The 18,996-nt window shown below is 38.7% G+C and overlaps 3 protein-coding genes across 14 annotated transcripts; 2 read left to right on the forward strand and 1 right to left on the reverse strand.

Annotated features, from left to right (window-relative positions):
* The first annotated feature begins 1,405 nt into the window (after positions 1-1,405).
* Positions 1,406-2,897, forward strand: LOC140798721 (uncharacterized). Its single transcript, XM_073152740.1, has 2 exons — positions 1,406-1,963; positions 2,165-2,897. Exons 1-2 carry the CDS (start codon positions 1,470-1,472, stop codon positions 2,706-2,708), a joined length of 1,038 nt encoding a protein of 345 aa, XP_073008841.1. The 5' UTR covers positions 1,406-1,469; the 3' UTR covers positions 2,709-2,897.
* Positions 2,898-2,921: 24 nt separating this feature from the next.
* On the reverse strand, positions 2,922-6,636 carry LOC140798719 (uncharacterized). Of its 12 annotated transcripts, none has more exons than XR_012110898.1 (12): positions 6,496-6,621; positions 6,179-6,358; positions 5,863-6,007; positions 5,657-5,747; positions 5,376-5,573; positions 5,034-5,272; positions 4,418-4,549; positions 4,008-4,075; positions 3,819-3,880; positions 3,519-3,652; positions 3,296-3,362; positions 2,922-3,187 (listed from the first exon to the last, which is right to left on the reverse strand). XR_012110898.1 is itself a non-coding variant. In XM_073152736.1 (11 exons), exons 2-10 carry the CDS (start codon positions 6,328-6,330, stop codon positions 3,519-3,521), a joined length of 1,221 nt encoding a protein of 406 aa, XP_073008837.1. In that variant the 5' UTR covers positions 6,331-6,341; positions 6,496-6,636; the 3' UTR covers positions 2,922-3,362; positions 3,479-3,518. The 12 variants fall into 12 exon arrangements, 5 of the variants coding, with proteins under 5 accessions (XP_073008837.1, XP_073008839.1, XP_073008840.1 ...); XR_012110895.1 differs by having other exon boundaries at positions 2,922-3,199; XR_012110896.1 differs by having other exon boundaries at positions 2,922-3,199; positions 3,296-3,399.
* Positions 6,637-7,343: 707 nt separating this feature from the next.
* LOC140799219 (uncharacterized) lies at positions 7,344-14,324 on the forward strand. The gene is made up of 18 exons (XM_073153414.1): positions 7,344-7,493; positions 7,848-7,892; positions 7,980-8,028; positions 8,142-8,329; positions 8,974-9,072; positions 9,346-9,477; positions 9,828-9,929; positions 10,067-10,192; positions 10,706-10,846; positions 10,958-11,062; positions 11,673-11,741; positions 11,819-11,904; positions 11,984-12,101; positions 12,329-12,417; positions 12,669-12,759; positions 12,834-12,925; positions 13,550-13,869; positions 14,081-14,324. The coding sequence occupies exons 2-18, from the start codon at positions 7,860-7,862 to the stop codon at positions 14,107-14,109; spliced, it is 1,869 nt and encodes a 622-aa protein (XP_073009515.1). The 5' UTR covers positions 7,344-7,493; positions 7,848-7,859; the 3' UTR covers positions 14,110-14,324.
* The last annotated feature ends 4,672 nt before the right edge of the window (positions 14,325-18,996 follow it).

Raw genomic sequence — 18,996 nt, forward strand, 5'->3', positions numbered from 1 at the left:
TTGGAAAGCCTGCAGGTATCATGATGCTTCAACTTTGAATTGAGTACTTTCATGATCCAGGTCATTCTTTGATGATACAAAGTAACTTAATTACTCACTAGAGAATGAATAAATTGCTTAAAGTTCCTCAAGGCATTGAGTAGTAGAAGTCAGAGTTGCCTATGCTTTTCTAGATCAATATGCAGAATTGTTGCCGCAAACAATAAGCTGGTCTCACTCAGCTTAGTGTTAAAGCCTGGAAAGTGTTAAGCTTGTTTCCTCAACCCACTAAACTTTGTGGTTGTCTTTGGATGCTCATAAGAAAAGTGGAGCTCTGTTGTATACTTTAAACGATCCAGACTATCATTTCTTTCTTAGTTGCTCCCCCACATAATAAGCTTCACCTAATCCAACAGTCAACTGTTTGATTCGTAATGATTAAATCCAAAATTATACCATAAAGCATCATAATTAACCTTTAACTTGCACTATGTCCATATATTGTAAGTTAGTACATCATCTGCAGAATAACAACTGACATTGATGAATTTATTATCAAATGTAACTTAGAAGAAATAGAATAGTATTAGAGAAAGACTACATCGCAGAAGAATGTGAAGCATTGTGAGATGGCAAACATTAGCTACCTTTCCCTTTTCTATTTGCTATCTTCTTTAGGAACATAAGATCACTTCACCTCCCCCCCTTGTCTGCTCATCATTGACTAAGCTCTGCAACAAAAGCAATAAATGAATAAATAAATTGGCGACATAGAAGTTGTATCACTGAAAGCAATAATTGATTACTCTAAAATATATCAGTTTACATATCAATCTTCATATATTTCTTGAGAAATATCCATCCTGCATGCTCATATTACCATTTTCCTTTGATATCTAGAATATACCAAAACATTATAAGTCAGGGGTTGCTAGATCCTTGATGACATGAATATGCCTACATGTCAATAAGATTCCATAGACATAATCTAGTGCTACTTGTGCATAGAAAAGTAAAGGAAAGATGAAAAAGAGGAGCATGTGTGGGGAAAAGCAAAGTTTTATGATAAAAGGTGGAATGCTTCATCCACCTCCATCATGCTATGTCTGCAAAGGGATGGGCAATCATCCTCCAGTTCACATGCTCTCTCATTCAGATTAATTAAATCAAAAAAAAAAAAAGGGCTAAAATTATTCAAAGATCAAATGGTTAAGAGTATAAGATAGTTAATATTAAGGCCAATGAAATTAGCAACTAATGGCAATAATCTTTTGGAAATTTGCAGTCTTAACCCTCGAAAGTTAGGAAATTATTTTTCACTACCAGCATCGCTCCAGATAAAAAGGGGGGCTTTTTCAGAAAAAGATAATCCCCAACTTTTTCCTCCTTTTCGCTTTCCCGCGATATATAAACGAGGCCTCACGCCTTCTCTTTCCAAGTCCACCAGAAGAGACGAAAGAAGTAAATCACAGCCGTCCGTTCCGAATCAGATGGACGAATCTTGGCGAACTCCGATCGGATCGTTGCTCCCCCGGCGGCGATCGACAGATCAGCCCCGACGGGGCTCCGGCGACGGGGGAGACCTCGACCCCAACGACTTCCGCGACGTCTTTGGCGGCCCGCCTCGCACCCTCCTGCTCCGCCAGTTCTCCGGCGAGCTCCGCCCCTCGCCGGTGGCGTCGCTCTACGACGAGGTCTTCCGGCCGTCGGAGCGCGGAGGAGGTGGAAAAGGAGGGAGGAGATTGCCGGGGCTTCGGATCCCGAGGAGGGCAGAGGCGGCACGAATCTTGAGGACGGAGGAGGGGTTCTACGACGACATATTTGGATCGGACGGCGCAGGAGGAGCTCGGAGGAGGTCGAGGTCGAGGTCGAAGTCGTCATCGTCGGTGGTGAGCTCGGAGGAGGTGAGCCCTCCTCTCCGGCACGGCCCGCCGACCTACGGCGACGGCGACGCCGTGCTCTCCTCGTTCGTGTCTAAGCTCAGGTACGTACGGAATCAGGAGTCAGGACTACTGACGGCCGTTAATGAACGGAAATAACGAACCTTTTTCATATAGCGGTTTTTTTCATTTAGCGCTCTACATTATGTGTATATTTCTATTTACACCCTGAGATTTAACTATTCTTATCTCGACCCCTGTATTTTTTTTTTTTGATAAATTACCAAACAATGTTTATGTCTCAGACCGATCACCATTCCATCCCGGCGTTACGACTCGTCAACACCCTCGACGATCTCCGGAGGAGACCGGAGCAGTCATAGGTGCATGGCAATCCCATGCCCTCGACGTTCCTACGTCGCCGATTTCAACAACAGCAGCGGCGGCATCAGCAACCGCCGTTCGAACATCGGATTTTGTTGCTTCTCGCCTCCGGAGACCGTCAGCTTCCGGCAGAGCCTCAAGAAGCCTCCTTGGGATGCCGCCGCGGTCTCCGAAGCTGACTCACCTTCTTCAGTGATATCCTCAGTTCTCAATGACCGAATACCAGTCAAAGCAGCAGAAGTAGAAGAGATGGTGGTGGATGAGATGGAAGAGGGGGATACTGAAGATAATTCATTCATCATAGAGATTGATTGCCATAGGAGGAGGAAGGAAGACAGTGAGGGAGCTACTGCAGTGGATGAAGCAATTGCGTGGGCTAAGGAGAAGTTCTGGAATCAGATGTACAAAAAGGTTGATGCTAAAGATGAGCAACCCCCTGACTCAAAAGACAGTATCGAAATCTGAGGAGTAGTCAAAGTGTGCATAGAGCAAAGACAAGCTGATAAGTTCGGGATGAATCCATATTGTGCTTTGATGTAGTTTGTTACTTCTTAGATGCTCTCTGTTTGTACTTCAAATGTTGTATAATCTTTTCAAGTGAAAAAGAACTGCCTGGTTAGGAGGAAGAATACAAGAATTAAATTTTGCCAGTCACCCTGCAGGTGGTACAAGACCCTATGCTTGAGAAATTGATGCAAACTTCATTAGATCTCATGCATAAACGTCTTTTTATTCAACCATAGATCTAAATTTAGAAGATCAACATGTATCAAAAATATCCAGGCCATTATCGCATCATGCCATATAAATAGCAACAGTAGATGAATACAAGGGTTGGTATATAAACCACATTAAGAAAAGCCTTTTGACTGGCAAAATCAAGCGTATTTTTCTTAGCCACCTCCTTCGGCTTCTCTCTCCCTTCTCCTGGGATTGTTGAATGCCTTCACAGCCACCTCATGAGAATAGCACACCAATTTGGTCACTTTGCCACATCTCACATGCTATCTCTATCACTAAGAAGCACACTACAAGGTAGCTCTGTCTCATACCTGAAGATTGAAGTTGCTGCATTAATTCTTGGAACTCATCCACGAGACACTTATCTGGATCCACCTACTGCATGTCCAGCAGCAAGTAGGAACAAGTTCGTAAGCTTCACGAGTGCGAAAAAGGAAGTACAAAAGGGAAGGAACAATTATTAAGAGTTTTCATTGAAGTGAAAAAAATTGGACCTGTTAAAGATTACGTTAGTTGGATATGGATCAAACTTGCCTAAGTTCCTAATTTTGAGATCTTTGCAATAAAAAGTCCACTAGTTTGGGACGTTGTAGGATCAAATCGCAAAGTTTTAGGTATTCTTCCACATCTGCAGGGCCAGTTATTAGCAGCATCAACCTGCTGTAGTTCTGCAAGTAGCAATTCACATGTAAAATTAAGAGCAATTGCACATGCGGAAGCATAATATAACTGACAATACACAATAAGAGCAAACTAGTCTGTGTATCAATCTAGATATGGGACCAGTTCACTTAACAAAACTATTCCACTCTAAATTAGCAATGACAAGAGTACCAGCTGAAGGAGTTTTCAAGAGGAACTGCTCCACCACATCCTCATTTTGAGCATATGTTAAGCTGTTTAAAGGCATCAAAAGAGAATCAGTAATTGATCCCAGAAAATGACTTTTTGTTTAATATCCATTGTAACCAAGATAATTAGCTGTCATACACTTGTCTGTCTTATCAAGAAATAAACACCAACCTACAGGTGCTGTACACAAGGGACCCACCAACTTTCAATAATTTGAAACCATTACACAGCAGCTGTAACTGCAGATAGAAAGAAAATAATCACATATGACTTTATGAGGTCAATTATTAAGCACAAACATAAGAAAATATGTTTTAATCCTCCATTTTGGTTAAATGCTAATCGACATGGAAGTATGTCTCTCTAGATGTGTGGATGTAATCAACTATGAAAGCATTATATCTAGACGAATGAGATTGTTCATGGCTCGACGTCTCACAGGCATACGTGTAAGAAAGATTATGAATGTCTGTGAAGTTAAAGAGAAAGTAGCAATTTTATTATATGCAGAATGAAACTATTGTGAACACAAAGTAGATGGGCAAGCAATTGAGAAGCCATTGAATAATTACCAATATTACCTGGAGATGCAGCAAGTTATCTGTTCTTTCTGCGTCAAGTACTCGACGTTGAAAAGTTTTCCATCCCCAAAACTCAAACTTCTGAATGTGCTTAATTGATCCATCATGAGTACACTCTGCGTCCACAAGAACCTGGATACAGTTTACTAATTATCACCATCACCAAATAAATGAGATATGGATATCAAATTGACACCAGGACCAAGTGACAAAATAAAAAAGCAAGGCAGATTAGCAGTTGTTCCATTTGTATGCTAGGCATTATACCACATAAAGCATTGTATTTTTGTCAAGTCCACCTATGTCTTGTATACCACTGTTTGTTATTTGATTTTACAACAGATATCCAGGTTTCCTTTCTTTCATAGTATAATTGATCCACTGTGCTATAACCTACACTTGAATAATGGATTTTCGTAAGCTGTTGCATGTGAACAAGCTAGTTATGGCAAGATTTCTCCTAAGTCTGTCACTTTGTTTTGCATATTCTCAATGCAGTTGCAGATTTTGTAAACACTATGTTTGGTTGCTGCACATCTATGAGGCACTCAAAATCAGCTAGCTAAACAAGATAAGTGAAAACAACGGTCTTCTAAATGAGTTAACGAGGGAATACCTTATCATACCCAGAAGTTGAAGGTTCATTGTCACATATGGGATTAAACAAATCACTTCTACACAATCCAACCACTCCAGAATGTCTACCATAAAAGATCAGTTCTGGTTCTGCAGTTAGTTGTGTATGATGTAAAGCAGTGGTATTACTTGCTTTCTTTTGCTTCTTTCGATCTTTCCATGATCTCTTAGAAGTCCATTCCAAGAATTTATTTGTACTATCCTTGCCATCCATTGTACCTGTGATGACTGAGTTCATAAGGTATACAGAATTGGAAAAATAAACCAAAGAGAAAAGGATTTCCATTGATTTATGAACGAATAGGTGTCTGTAAGTCCTTACAAGATTCTGTCTCCAAGCAGGACACTACAGGTAAAATGGAAAATGATGTTCCATCAGAAACAAAGAGCCGGCAGCGATCTCCCAAAGAATATTTCTGCAACATTGTACGACAGGCAGCTAGGCGGTGTCTTGCAACATCCACAGCAGTCAAAGAGCCAGAGCTACCAAGAATATCAGAAAGCATGCAGAGCTTTGCACCTTTCATATAATGGATGCTTTTAATAAGATATCAATGGGTTTTGCACCTAGTGTATAAAAAAGTACTTGCACAACTTGATTACCTGGAGCAGCACAAAGATCAAGAACATGATCCCCTGGCAAAACATTTAAAGCTAAAACAGCCGCCCCAGAAGCTGCATCCATTCCATAGATCTGAATGACACTATAAATGTTAAGAAACATATTATGATGTCTTAAAAAGATCAAATAAGAGTATGCTTGTAGCAAAAGAAGAGCTAAGCGACGAATTCAGATATGCTTCTCTCACCTTTCCAAGCCGGTAAGCCTTTGAGCCAGCAATTTGAACCTGTGGTGGGATGGCAAAGAAACTCGGTAGCCAAACAACCTTCTCAAGTTTGCACCTCAACTCATGTTCAATGTCTGCAAATTCAGACTCACAACCTGGTTTTACCCTTATGAGTCCACAACAAACCAAGTATGTAGTTAATAAAAACCAGTAGTAGTAGATGAAATTATATAACTGACATCCAATGAAAACTTCACAATTCTCATCACTAAAATTAAAACTATCAAATAAGTAATTGCTATAACTTGTAGTAAGGACACCCATTTAACTCTTCTACCTTATATAGCGTGGAATTGTATCAGCCAAGGAGTATATTGATGGGTCCAATCCATTCTCGTCAAGAAAGCTGATAAAAGCCGCAGGTAGCGGCAAACTACCATTCAGCTCTTCCTTTTCTTGAGCAGATAAATCATTCTCAAGAGACGCCATTTGATAACTAGCTGGATACTTCTATTACCTTAACGTTCAGATTCCAGACAATTCAAAAAAAAAAAAAAAAGAGGACTGAAATAAATTTTCTAGTTTTATCACCAGATAGTAGTATAAGGCACAGTTAGTCCAAGAAAACCAAATCGGAGAGACAAAAGAAATTACCTACGGAGATGAGGAGGAAACGGCTGTTCCGATCTGCCGGGGCATCTCTCCGTCTCCTCTCTCTCGGCGGAAGAACGAAAGAAACCAGCGTCCAGTAGGGCTACAATCGGGCCATCCTAAACTAGATTTTCTACCAACCATAGTCCAATAATTTTAACAATCTTAGGCCTAAGACCAACCAAGTTCACACAAGCCCAATAGATTTTCCAATCTTTAGTCTAATCCCAAGACCAACCAAGCCCCAAGCCCAGTGGTTTTAACAACGAGAAACGGAAACCCAGGTCCAATCAATCCTAAATCCAACTAAGCGTTAGTCCAATCTAACTTCAGTTGTTCAAATAATCTCTGGCCCAAGCCAAAGTCCGCCCTAGCCTAATAGATTAATAATTTTAAGCTCACTGGCCCAGAAAATTATATTGATTCCTTTTTTTTTTTACATAATTGACACTAAATACGTTTAAAATATTACAATTAAATTTAACAACGTAGTGGCAATTATAATATTTTAGAAATTTCTGCGGCGTTATTAGGTAACTAGGTTTAAGTAAATTTTATTCTCAAACAAAAAAAAAAAACTAGGTTAGAGTAAAATGCAGACGCAAAATCAGAAACTGTGGTCTGATTTTGCAAAATTTGTGCATTTCAGAAGAAGAAAAAACAAAATAAATACGAAAAAGTCGGAAATAATTCAACTTTCCTTTTTGTCGTCGCTACTACTAATTATCGGCACGTCCCGAGGGGTTCTACGAATCCAACGAACACGTCTCTCGCCGTCGATTGGGCACGGGTACGGTCCAGATTAAATGTGAATCCGCCGCACACTTAAACCCATCACGCGAGCCCAAAAAGGAAGAAGCCCTAATCTTTGCCCCACCTCCTTATATAAACACCCGCGACTGCACCTCGCACTCCAAACCCTCCCTAAAACCCTAAAAATCCCGGAGATATTTTAGGGTTCTCCGCCTCCAGTCCCTTCTTGCTTCTCTCTTCGTCTCCAGGTGAGAGAAGTCCTTCGTCCGTTGTGTTCTTCTTCCTTTACGTCGTCTTGTTCCTGCATAGATTTTCTGCTCGTAGTCTGGGTTTTGATCCTTTTTGTCCTTTCACGGCATTTTGATTCGGTTTCCAAGTTCTAATCTTTGCCAAAGGTTTGGTTTTGCTTTGTGGTTCTTGATGAGTTGGGTTTTGTTGATCGAGAAAGATGTTCTCTTTCTAAAAAAAAAGCAAGTTAGAACACGGACAAAAGTGGAGATGTTTTCTCTTCGTTTCTCTGTGGATCTGCAGAATGAAATAGATTTTTAAGTTATCTCGTTGCTGAAAGCTTGTCGTAACGACGCGTTCATTTTGTTCTTCAGTTGATTTCCGAAATGGGCAAGTCAAGCAAGAAGTCCAATGTCGAGGTACGTATACCATTCGTGTATTTGTTTATTTACGTTAATCTTTTGTTTTTTTCTCTGCTGTTAAGAGCATGCATTGCTGTTGTGTAGGTTGCTGCTGCTCCTATCTCGCTACCTCAGGAAAAGTCTGGAAAGAAAGGTATGCATTTTCCCATAATTTAGGATATTAGTATATTAGGGTGGATAACATGCAACTTGATCTCTGAATTTCGAAGCATATATTTACTTGATATCTTGGTGTTTGATATCCAGGAAAGAGGGATGCAGCGGAGGCAATTGAGAAGCCTAGCGCTAAGAAGCAGAAGAAAGAAGTTGAGCAGGTAATTGCCACCAAGAAGGTGGACGAAAAGAAGTCAAAGAAGACTCCCCAAGCGCCACCTCCGAAAAAGAAGCCAGAAAGTAGTAGTTCTGATGACTCTTCGTCAGAATCAGAAGAAGAGGTAATCTGACACCCTGCTGGCACAAATATTTTCTTTTCTGGATACATTAGAAAAGCTCATACTGTTCAAATATCATGAAATGTTTTATGATCATTTTGATACTATAATCTGTTGTGCTAGATGTAAATCTTAATGAGATGACCTAAACACCTAGCTTTAAAATTGATAGCACTAACAAATTCTGCTAGCTACTCATGCCTTGGTGCCCCCATTGATTTACCTCAGTTGAAAATACTATTGAGTCATTTGTTACCAGAATGGTCTAGCAGCATGTATTTGGGATGATAATTGAGGCCATATCATACAGCAGGGATTTTTTCAAGAAGTCTAATTTTCTAAAAAAATGAGTTTTGTCCTGAACTTGTCAAATCCTACTGTATTGGTCAGCACCATTTCTGTACTTTTCATTTGGGAACATTATTTGCAAAAGTTTATGTAGGAGGAAAACCTTAAAAGTTATATGGATCCAATCCTTGGGCACAAAAAATATTCTTGACAAAATTGAACATCTGTGAACCTGCGGCAATTTATTATGGTCTTCAGCTTTTATTTCTTTGTTATGACATATTTTGATGAGCCATTCAATTATTCATACCATTTCATTCCATTTTCTGCAAATCGAAGTTTGAATGTTTAAGTTGCAGGTTAAAGTTCCGCCAAAGAAGATCAGCAAACCTGTAAAGGCTCCAGTGAAGGAATCTAGTAGCAGTAGTGAAGATAGTGAAGATTCATCATCTGATGATGTAAGCTTGCATGATTCCTCCAAGGCCTATCTTATCTTTGTTTTTGCGATCTTTCTTTTTCTTGTTGAGTTTGACAATGTGGTGTTAAGTCCGTTTCTATTTTGTTTTTCTGACAGCAATTCTTTCCTGCATATAAATGTTACACTGTTTTTCTCAAACCAGTTCTTTCCTCATATAAATGTTACTCTGCTTCTCTTACATCAGTTCTTTCCTGCATATAAATGTTATTCTGCCTATACCATGTTTACTCATTTTTTCTTCCTATTGTCTTAGGAACCCGCAAAAAAACCTGCTGCGCCTGCCAAAAAGCTACCACCTGTAGTCACTAAGAATGGTTCTGTTGGTGCAATCACTAAGAAGGGAAAGGTGGAGAGCAGCTCTGAAAGTGACTCTGATGAGGATGAAGTGAGTTCCTCTCATTTTTATGTTTTCCGGCTAACTTGATTACTTTCTTTCTTTTTTCCATGACAAATCTGTCTTGCTGAATACGGCTATGGTTAACTAATTCTCTTTCCTTCACTGCCCCATGTTGCGTGTGCTAAGTTATTTTTATCTTTTGTTAATCTGACAGTTCAAGACCGTTTATCATATGCTAAAATTTAATATTCACAGTTACACTATTTAATAAAGAACAGAATTCTGTGACATCTCTTGTGATGCAATGTTTATTAGTCTCTTTCAGGGTTCTCGTCTCCATAATCATTTTACCTTAAAAGTTGGTTACTTTGGATCTGAACTTCACTTGTTATTTGCAGGAAGTTGTTGCTTCTGCAAAGAAACCTTCAAAAGCTGTAGCCCAAAAGAAAGCAGAAACGAGTGACAGTTCTTCAGAGAGTGACTCTGATGAGGAAGATGAGGTAGGCATCCTATTTAATAATGCATTGAATAAACTAGAAGAAGCAAGAAGCATCCTTTTTTGTACTTTGTATATTTTTGGCAGGATGTTGTGGTTTTACTATGGGTCTAGTACTTTCTGATTGTAGTCTACTTACAGGTTAAAGTTGCCAAAGCTGCCAAAGCTGCCCCACCTGTATCAAAGGTTGCTCAAGCCATTTCATCAAAAAAGAAAGATTCTGACAGCTCAGAAAGTGATTCTGACTCTGATTCTGATGAGGACACTGTAAGTGGGAAGGCAAAAGAATTTCTTCTTTTCAGCTGAACTGTAGAAATTCTTGTCTTGATCAACATAGTTTTATTCTATTTAATCTTCTAATTTTTCTACTGAATATGGCTTGAAATTGGGATAAAAACTGCAAATACACCAATAAGCCTTCTGTTATCCAGATATAGTTAATTTTACAGTAATAGATTTAGTTCAGATGTGCCTCTTTCTGTAAGATAAAACTATTTTGGAAAAGTCAACAGTCCATGTGAACTAATAAATGAGAGATTTTCCATTTTGTTCCATGCAACCCTTTAATCCAATGCTTTTTTGTTACCCAATGTTAGTAAATCACCTTCTAGATCTTATGTCATGCGTGGCTATCATAGTTGAATTCAATTTTGTGTGATATTATGTTTATTGTTCTTTGGGATCTCAAGATAATATCTGTAATGATTCTTGTCTGTCTATCTTTATCAGTTTTATAGGTTGTAAATCTGTGGTACTTACACATAACAACATGTAATATAGGCACCTCCCGCAAAGGTCGATGTTCCATCAAATGCTGGAAAACCTGCTGCCAAGGTTGTGAAGAAAGAAAGCAGCAGTGATGAAGATGAAAGCTCGGAAGAGAGCTCTGATGATGAACCTCAACCACCACAAGAAAAGAAGGTAAATTTCAGTTCAAAGGTTTGGAGAAATTTAGCTTCAGTAATAAAATCTTCTGGTGTCAAGTTTTTGCTATTTACCATGGATTGAAAATTCTCATTTTTGGAGCTGCAGCCATCCAAAGCAGCTGCAAAAAGCAGCAGCTCTGAGGAGGATTCTTCTGATGAGGAAAGTGAGGAGGAAAGTGAAGATGAAAAATCACTGAAAACTCCAAAGAAGGTAAAGTTTCTGTGTTAGTATTTTATTTGACGGGGGCTGAATTTACATTTTAGGTTATTATTTTTTCTTATATCTTCAAATGAGTTAAAGAAACAATATCGAGACTGAATATATTCGGGATGTCAGATCTCATTAAGACCTTTCTTATGCATAATGTATTTGTTGGTAATTTCACATTTTAAATAAATTAAATTTAGCCAGCCAATGTGAAGAAATCTAGTATGATTTGCTTGTAAATTTATGTTTATGATATCTTTCAGCCATGTAAGGTGTTAATTCAGATTCCTTTTTCTTCATAATGTGCTACACTGGTGCAAATCTGTTGCAAGAAATTCAACTGGTATGGGCCAAAATGCATGGAGATAGTATCTTTGTCAATCAAAAGGCTTTATCTTTTTGGTCATAAGTGGAATTTGATGGGTGTGGAAGAAGTGTGAAAACTTTGGTGCTGATTCCATAACATGCTGCAAGCCTACCATAGATTTATGGGTCCAAACTTTGCTGCAAAAAAATTTAAATGAATCTTGTTTTCCAATTGATAATGGCTAGGCCACTGCAAGCTTATCCTTGGTGTCTTATCTGTTACGTTTCATTTTGTTGGAATGTGCAGGATACAGATGTGATAATGAAAGATGCACCATCAGCTAAGCAAACTGCTACAAAATCTGAAAAGAAAGAAGTATATGCTTCAAGACTTTCTTATATCCTTTTGACTCTTGTAATTGCTGGTACTAACGAAAGTTACTGTTATTGTAGCCTAAAACTCCTGCTGCTAATCAGACATCTGGATCTAAAACATTATTTGTTGGGAACTTGTCCTATGATGCTGGACAAGATGAGGTGTAAGTAACATATGCTAAATTTAATGCTCACATTCTGATATTGCTGGTGATTGATCTGAATTTTACGACTTTTGTATAGGTCGGAGTTCTTTCAAGAGGCAGGGGAGATTGTTGGTGTCAGATTGGCAACATCCGACGATGGACGCTTCAAAGGATTTGGCCATGTTGAATTTGCCACTGAAGAGGCAGCTCAGAAAGTATGAGCTTATATTATCTGATTTTTGAATTAGTTAGATTGGCATAGTCAGCAGAGATTTTTCCCTTTCTTTCCTTTAAAATATGTCAATACTTTTCCTGATTTTGTGGGATTGTAGCTAGTTGCTCCGACTGTGAACCTTCTGTCTTCATTGAAAATCATTTGATGGTGCTACAGTGTTCTCCTTCATATTTATTATTAGCTTGACAAAGTTGATCCTTTCTGTAGGCACTTGAATTGAATGGCCAGGAATTACTGGGACGTGCAGTAAGGCTTGATTTGGCTCGTGAAAGAGGCTCATATACCCCTTACAGCGGGTATCAATCTTCCCCTCTTTTATTAGATGTTCTTTCTTCAATAAAGGTTTGTTTTGTTATGGATATTAGTCATCTAAAGAGTCATCCAGTAAGTAATAGGTAAGCCTGTGCACATATATGGCCAGAGACTGCAGTGGCAAGCATCACATATGGGACAACCCTTTAATCTGAAAATAAGGCCAAAGGGATAGTTGCACTTGTATAGTTCTTGGTCATAGATGGTTATAATAATTAACTATGATATAATGCAGGAATGACAACACATCTTACCAGAAAGGTGGTAAAGGACCGAGCCAAACTATATTCGTCAGAGGTTTCGACAAGTCCCACGAAGAGGACCAGGTACTTCTTTGTTATGTTCACATGGAAGTCCACGACTTGTTCATTGCTTTATCTAGCCACTATATTAATTGCAGGTTCGAAGCTCGCTTGAAGAACATTTTGGATCATGTGGAGAAATTACACGAATTTCTATACCGAAGGATTATGAAACTGGTGCTTGCAAGGGGTTAGTAATATACCCTGCACCATCTGTATATTTTGTTTATAGTGTATTTGCTTCACAAGTTGCTAATTCTTCTCTTTTTGTACATGGATGTGAAATGTAGATGGATGATTTGGTTGCTTCATGTAGGTTTTTACTGTAATATGGCCTCTTTATCAGACTGCATTATTTGATTAATCTGATTGGAAGATAACCTCTAACCACCTTCTTTATTGGTGGTATGAGCTAGAACTTATGTCTCCGACTACCTTACAATTTCTACGTATCAGGGAGGGAATGACTTAAAACTTACATATTTAATTTTGGAAAAGGAAACTTATAGGTGCTAGTATTTGCATTCATTTATACAGTATTCTGATATTGTATGTACCTAAACAAATTTTACTATTCTTAGATGGGGCTATACTTTGTAGAATAGAAGCTAGCTTACTTGTTTATTTAAATGAAAGAACAAGTCGAGTAAATGAAGGAGCTTTATGTTTGATACTGTTTATATCTGTTTGTGTTTTCACATGGTTTATGTGTATTTCTGTTTCTTTTTTTCCTTGGGGCAATGGAGAGGTCTATTCTTGAAATGAAGAATTAAGGGTGGGTTGGAGAGTGAACAATATTGCCTACTGGTTGCAGGATTGCTTACATGGATTTCAAAGATCAAGATGCCTTTTCCAAGGCACTCGAGCTCAATGGCTCTGATCTTGGGGACTACAGCTTAACAGTGGAGGAAGCAAAACCAAGAGTTGACAGCCGTGACGGTGGTGGTTGGAGTGGTGGAAGGAGCGGCGGAAGGAGTGGTGGCAGGGACAGTGGGGGCAGAAGTGGTGGCAGATTTGGAAGCCGAGGTGGTGGTGGACGCGGTGGCAGAGGTGGTGGCAGTAGGGGCCGAGGTGGAGGTGGCAGGAGCCGTGGTGGAACTCCTTACAGGCAAAGTGCGGGTACTGCTAGTACAGGTAAATGTGATGACTCTTAGAGCAAACTCTGCCAATTTTTGATATAATGACACTACTAGTACTCGTTTTTAATTCTATGAAAATTACTAGGAAAAAGAGAACTGCAATAACTCCATTTTGAACCTAGCCAATATAAAAGCCCAGATAAGGTCATTTAAAGCTTCTGCTATTTGAAATGATTTAATGTTTTTCTATTTTCGTTTCCTTGCAGGTAGGAAGACAACATTCGGTGATGATTAGAGACCACAATTTTGCCAACAATTCGCCATAGTGGTTCATTCTGCGCAACTTTTTGTTAGACTCTTATTAAGCACAGATTGTGTATTAAGTTGTGTAATCCTGAGAATTGAAGTGTTGCATTTGGCTTTGCCAACGACGGTTGATTTTGTTTTACTTTTTCCTTGGTAAAAACTTGCTGTTCAATTAAAGTACGAATGCATTATGTTTCAAGCTAAGCAATATATTAATCTTTTAAGCCCCCAGCGAAAGATTGATACAGTTTCTACTGGAATACCTATTGGAATCCTTTGTTATTAGTAGTAAACTGAACCATCTTTAAACAGATGGAGGTAAATGCCAACAGCATATTTTTCTTCACTAAACATTTACTTTGGACTTGACTCCAACTTCGTACTGGACTTAACGATATCTGTTTCTTGTCTAGATTCTATAGTCAAGGACCACCTGTAATATTAAAACTACAATTACTAAGTAACTGGTGGCAGTACGAACAGTTACCACAAAGATGGGAATAGTAGCATTAGCATTCCTAAGAGAAGGCAAGTGGGAATAAAAAAGCCTTCAATGCTGCACATTGCATCCGGTATGGCAGTGCCTTCGGCGCTGTGAGGAATACCATCCCTGGCCATCAAGGGAGAAAGACTTGTCAAGCTCTTTGATGAACTTCTCTGAAGCAGTGCTATTGAAAGACGCCGAGAAATTCTCAGCGACCTCCTTCTCCTCCGCAATCGGATCGAGGATCTTCGGTACTTTGCTTCGCCTCGCAACTGGCACAAACTTTGGAGGTGCGACCTCTGTTATGAATCTTGCAGCCACTTGAGTTTTAGCCATGCTGTGTATATGATCTTATGTGGTGCAAAATCTGGAAACATGAGATGGTCTCCTCAAGTCTTGGAAGAGAATTTATAGAGCCAATGATACGAGGTGGAAATTTCCATGTTAGTCTTACACAAACGGTGTGTTTGTATAAAATTTCATGCAAAGTTTCATGAAAAAGAAACAACATCATCTCACTCTCTTAGTCAACTTCCTCGCCGCCTTCACCTTTTTGCATTCAATGAGAAGCTTGTCGCATACGCACGATGATCGGGATAGATTTGGTACGTGTCGGTTCCACTTGGAGTTGCGTATCTTCTAAGATTTAATGTCGTTGGATGTCACCTCACCAATTCTTAGGTTTACCAATGATGAAGAAAGCTTTATTAGTTTTATCATTGATGAAGCTTCATTAGTTTTACCAAAAGAATTTCTACAGTTTGTCTTCGTGTAGTTTGTGCGCCAACTAACTTGGAGTTAGTTTGCAAGATTGCCAGAGAAAAGGGTTAGTGAACAATGTTGTACATAGAGACATATACTGCCTTTGGTCATGATCAAAGATCAAAACTATTTATGTGATGGAATTTAAATATAAAAAAAAATCCTTGATATCTGCTGCTACGCATGGCTGACTGGCTGTGAATTTATTCCAGTGGCATTATGCTAATGATAAACTATACTAAGCACCAGTGAAGACATTGGGGTGTTACAGTACTCTGATGTTGCAGGTATAACCATCTCTAAGAATCCTCTGGAATGATCTGGGACTGTGAGAATGATAGGTTAGCAGAAATTATCTTGTTCTGAGCCTAAACTTGTGGAAGAAAACGCTCTTAGCTTAGTGTACATGGAGGTCCAAATCGTTCTTTTAGATTCTTCTTGAGGATAATGTAACTTAAGAATTTTCCTATAAATAAAAAAAAAACAGAATAAATCAGATTGTGTTGTCAATGAGATAGTGTTTAGATAGTTTAAAAGAGACTCATATTTGAATCCCATGGACACCGATTTCTGAATTTTCTTGTCTGTCTTATTATATCATGATGTCACCAAATGATCATCATCATGTAATGTATTTTCCTGTTCACCTCTCTCTCTCTCTCTCGTGCACATTTATCTCACAAAAAAACCTTGCATTTTTTTTTAAAAATGTAGAAGAACACTGGCATCATCAAGGATATTGGCCTTGCAATGCTAGCTAATGAGGATATTATCGCAAAATCTGGAACTACCCCCTTCATTATGTAGCTAAGCTTTTCTCAAAGACCATCTTGCACAGGCCATTTTTGCAATACATTATATGAAAACATTACTAGGTCGAATACCCTTCATCATCTCCTCAAACAAACCATTCTTGCAAAAGCTATGGATTAAAGTCAATTGTGATAACCTGAAGCAGCTTATCCAGATCCAAACCCAGGTCTTCTCTCATGCAACCCATTTCCGGCACCCAAACTAGCCTTGTCTGCATTCCGGCCCAGGAACAAAGTTCTTGCTCGAATGGCGTTTGATCAAATTCCCGAACCAAGCGTTATCCACTTCAATGTCATGTTTAAGGGTTACTCGGTAGCCGGAAGCCAGCGGGAGACGCTTAAGCTGTTTCGGCTCATGTTTCAGAGCGATGCGAGGCCGAGCCATTACACGTTCCCCTTCGTGATAAAGTCATGCGATTGTAGTTCTATTGCGAGAGAAGGCGATGAGTTACATTGCATCGTAATTGAAACTGGGTTTGTTGGGCCACCGCTGATTGATCTGTATTCCAGCGGGAAAGGGATTGATTTGGCTCGCGAGGTGTTTGCAGAATTTTTTTACAAAAAATGAGTTACAAGTATTGTCATTGGTAATTAATTCTTCACGAGTAACAAAGGCATGCTTTTACCATGTGAATCCTGATGCTCTGCACTATTTTCTTGCAAGACTTCCAGGCGACCTGTCTCATCTCAAGAGTCAAAGACTATTTTTTGAGCTTCCCTGGGAAAATGGGGTTTGTTGAAGAACAAAACTTCTTGCATATTTGTATAATCCGGAATTAATTAATTCCTCACTCCTTTTCTGTCTGTGATCTTTCAGACGTTTGAATTTCCAAAGAGAGCCAGTATATTCGTTCATCTAAAACATTTGACGCTGTATCCTGATGGAAAGCCGGGAGAGAAAGAAGACTTCTTATTTAGTTTATTTTTGTATTAAATTATTGAGACTTAACTTTAAGATTAATCGGGTAGTTATCTATATAAAAAGCATATATTTTGAGAGCTAAACTTTAGAGGGAATTGTCTGGGCCGGCCAACCGAACTAATATTTGCCTTAGTAGGTATTGGTGAGTTGGGCTAATAACTTGCCTTCAAATTTTGCAGCGGCTTAGGCTTAGGCCTAAGATTATTATTCTATTGGGCTTGACCCAAGATTGCGAACTTATTCGGGCTAGATTGGACTTAGGCTTACGCTATTGGGATTAGGGGTGAAAACGGGTCAAATTAACTCCGACCCGACTTGCTATCTGACCCGATTCGGATCGGATTCGGATAAAAAATTTCTATCCGATTCGGATATGGATAGAATTTTTGAAAAAAAAATCGGATACGGATTCAGATACGGGTCGGATATATTTTTCGGATTCGGATACGGATATCGGATATCCGTTTACCCGCGTATTGTTTTAAATGATTTATAGTTTTTAGTTTGGTTATGTAAATAGTAAATATCAATATTATTACTAATAACACGTTATATATTATTTATAGAGATTAATTTCTCTAATTTTATATATTTGATATATAAAAAAATTATTTGTTGTAAAACTCTTAATAAATTTGTGTTAATTATATCTAAATAAAATATTATAATTATTTTAATTTTAATCAATATCTATTTAAGATCCGATTCATATCCATATCCGTATCCATTTAGTTAGAATATAGTTTTAAATTTTGCTATCCGTCCAATATCCATATCCGAACTAAAAATATCAATCCGGATATGGGTTGAGCACTATCCGATCCGTTTTCACCCCTAATTGGGATTCGTCCGACATGGACATGGGTCAAGGCCTAATATTGTAAAATTCATTGGGCTATGTTAAGAATTGAGATTAGAGCCTAAGATTTTTAAATCCATTGGGCTAGGTTGGACTAGGCGTTAGTCCTAAGATTGTTACAACAATTGGTCTTGGATTGACTTGGGCTTTGGCCTAACATTGTTAAATTTATGGGGCCTAGGTTGGAGTTGGGCTTTAGACCTCTTGTTATGGACTTGGGGTTGAGCCTGAGATGGTTAGACCATCGGGCTTGTTGGACTTGGGCTAAGGTCTAATATTGTTAAAGTTATTGGGTTTTGTCGGACTTGGACTAATGGGTGTTAATTTGGACTTGGGTTTCAGCTTATGATTGTTAAACCAATTGGGCTTCGTTGGAGTTGAGCTTAGGACTTTTTTAAAAACATTTTTCTTATTTTGGACTTGACCTAGGCCTAACACTATTACATCCATTGGGCTTTTGTTGGACTAATGTTTAAGCCTATGAATCTATGAATCTTAAAACTATTGTGCTTAGGGGTAAAATTTTTAAAGCCATTGGGCTAGGTTGAACTTGTGCTTATGCCTAGTCTTTTTAAAACCATTGGGTTTGCTTGGACTTGGGTGAGGTCTAAGATTGCTAAAATATTGGGATTGGTAGGCCCTGGGCATAGACCTAACATTGTTAAACCATTGGGGGTAGATTGGACTTGGGCTTAGTTTAAGATTGTTAAAACGTTGGGCTTGATTGGCCATGGGCTAAGGCCTAACATTGTTAAACCATTTGGGCTATGTCAGAGTTTAAGATCGATAAATAATTGGACTTGGTTGGCCCGGGCTTAGGCCCCAACTCCAACCTGGCTCCAAATTTCAAATTTGGAGCTTGGTTGAGTTCGAATGGGGCTCTAAATCTAGCTCCAAATTTAGAGCTAGAAATAGTGGGGCCATAAAAATGGAGCCCGGCTCCATTTTTCATTTCAACCTTTTAAAAATACTAAAATTATTCAATAATTATTATATTCAATAATTTTAATTTTATTCGTATCCTTTATTAAATAATT

Source organism: Typha latifolia, chromosome 12, assembly GCF_019914945.1.
Source record: "Typha latifolia isolate L0001 chromosome 12, TyphaL0001v2, whole genome shotgun sequence".
Lineage (NCBI taxonomy): Eukaryota > Viridiplantae > Streptophyta > Magnoliopsida > Poales > Typhaceae > Typha > Typha latifolia.

Coding starts and splice junctions, on each gene's coding strand:
- LOC140799219 (XM_073153414.1), top strand. CDS start 7,860: ATGGGCAAGTCAAGCAAGAAGTCCAATGTCGAG. Junction 8,029..8,141: donor GGAAAAGTCTGGAAAGAAAG/GTATGCATTTTC, acceptor TTTGATATCCAG/GAAAGAGGGATGCAGCGGAG. Junction 12,760..12,833: donor AGTCCCACGAAGAGGACCAG/GTACTTCTTTGT, acceptor TATTAATTGCAG/GTTCGAAGCTCGCTTGAAGA.
- LOC140798719 (XM_073152736.1), bottom strand. CDS start 6,330: ATGGCGTCTCTTGAGAATGATTTATCTGCTCAAGAAAAGGAAGAGCTG. Junction 5,748..5,862: donor AGGCTTACCGGCTTGGAAAG/GTGAGAGAAGCA, acceptor AGTGTCATTCAG/ATCTATGGAATGGATGCAGC. Junction 5,574..5,656: donor TGATCTTTGTGCTGCTCCAG/GTAATCAAGTTG, acceptor ATTATATGAAAG/GTGCAAAGCTCTGCATGCTT.
- LOC140798721 (XM_073152740.1), top strand. CDS start 1,470: ATGGACGAATCTTGGCGAACTCCGATCGGATCGTTGCTCCCCCGGCGG. Junction 1,964..2,164: donor TCGTTCGTGTCTAAGCTCAG/GTACGTACGGAA, acceptor TTTATGTCTCAG/ACCGATCACCATTCCATCCC.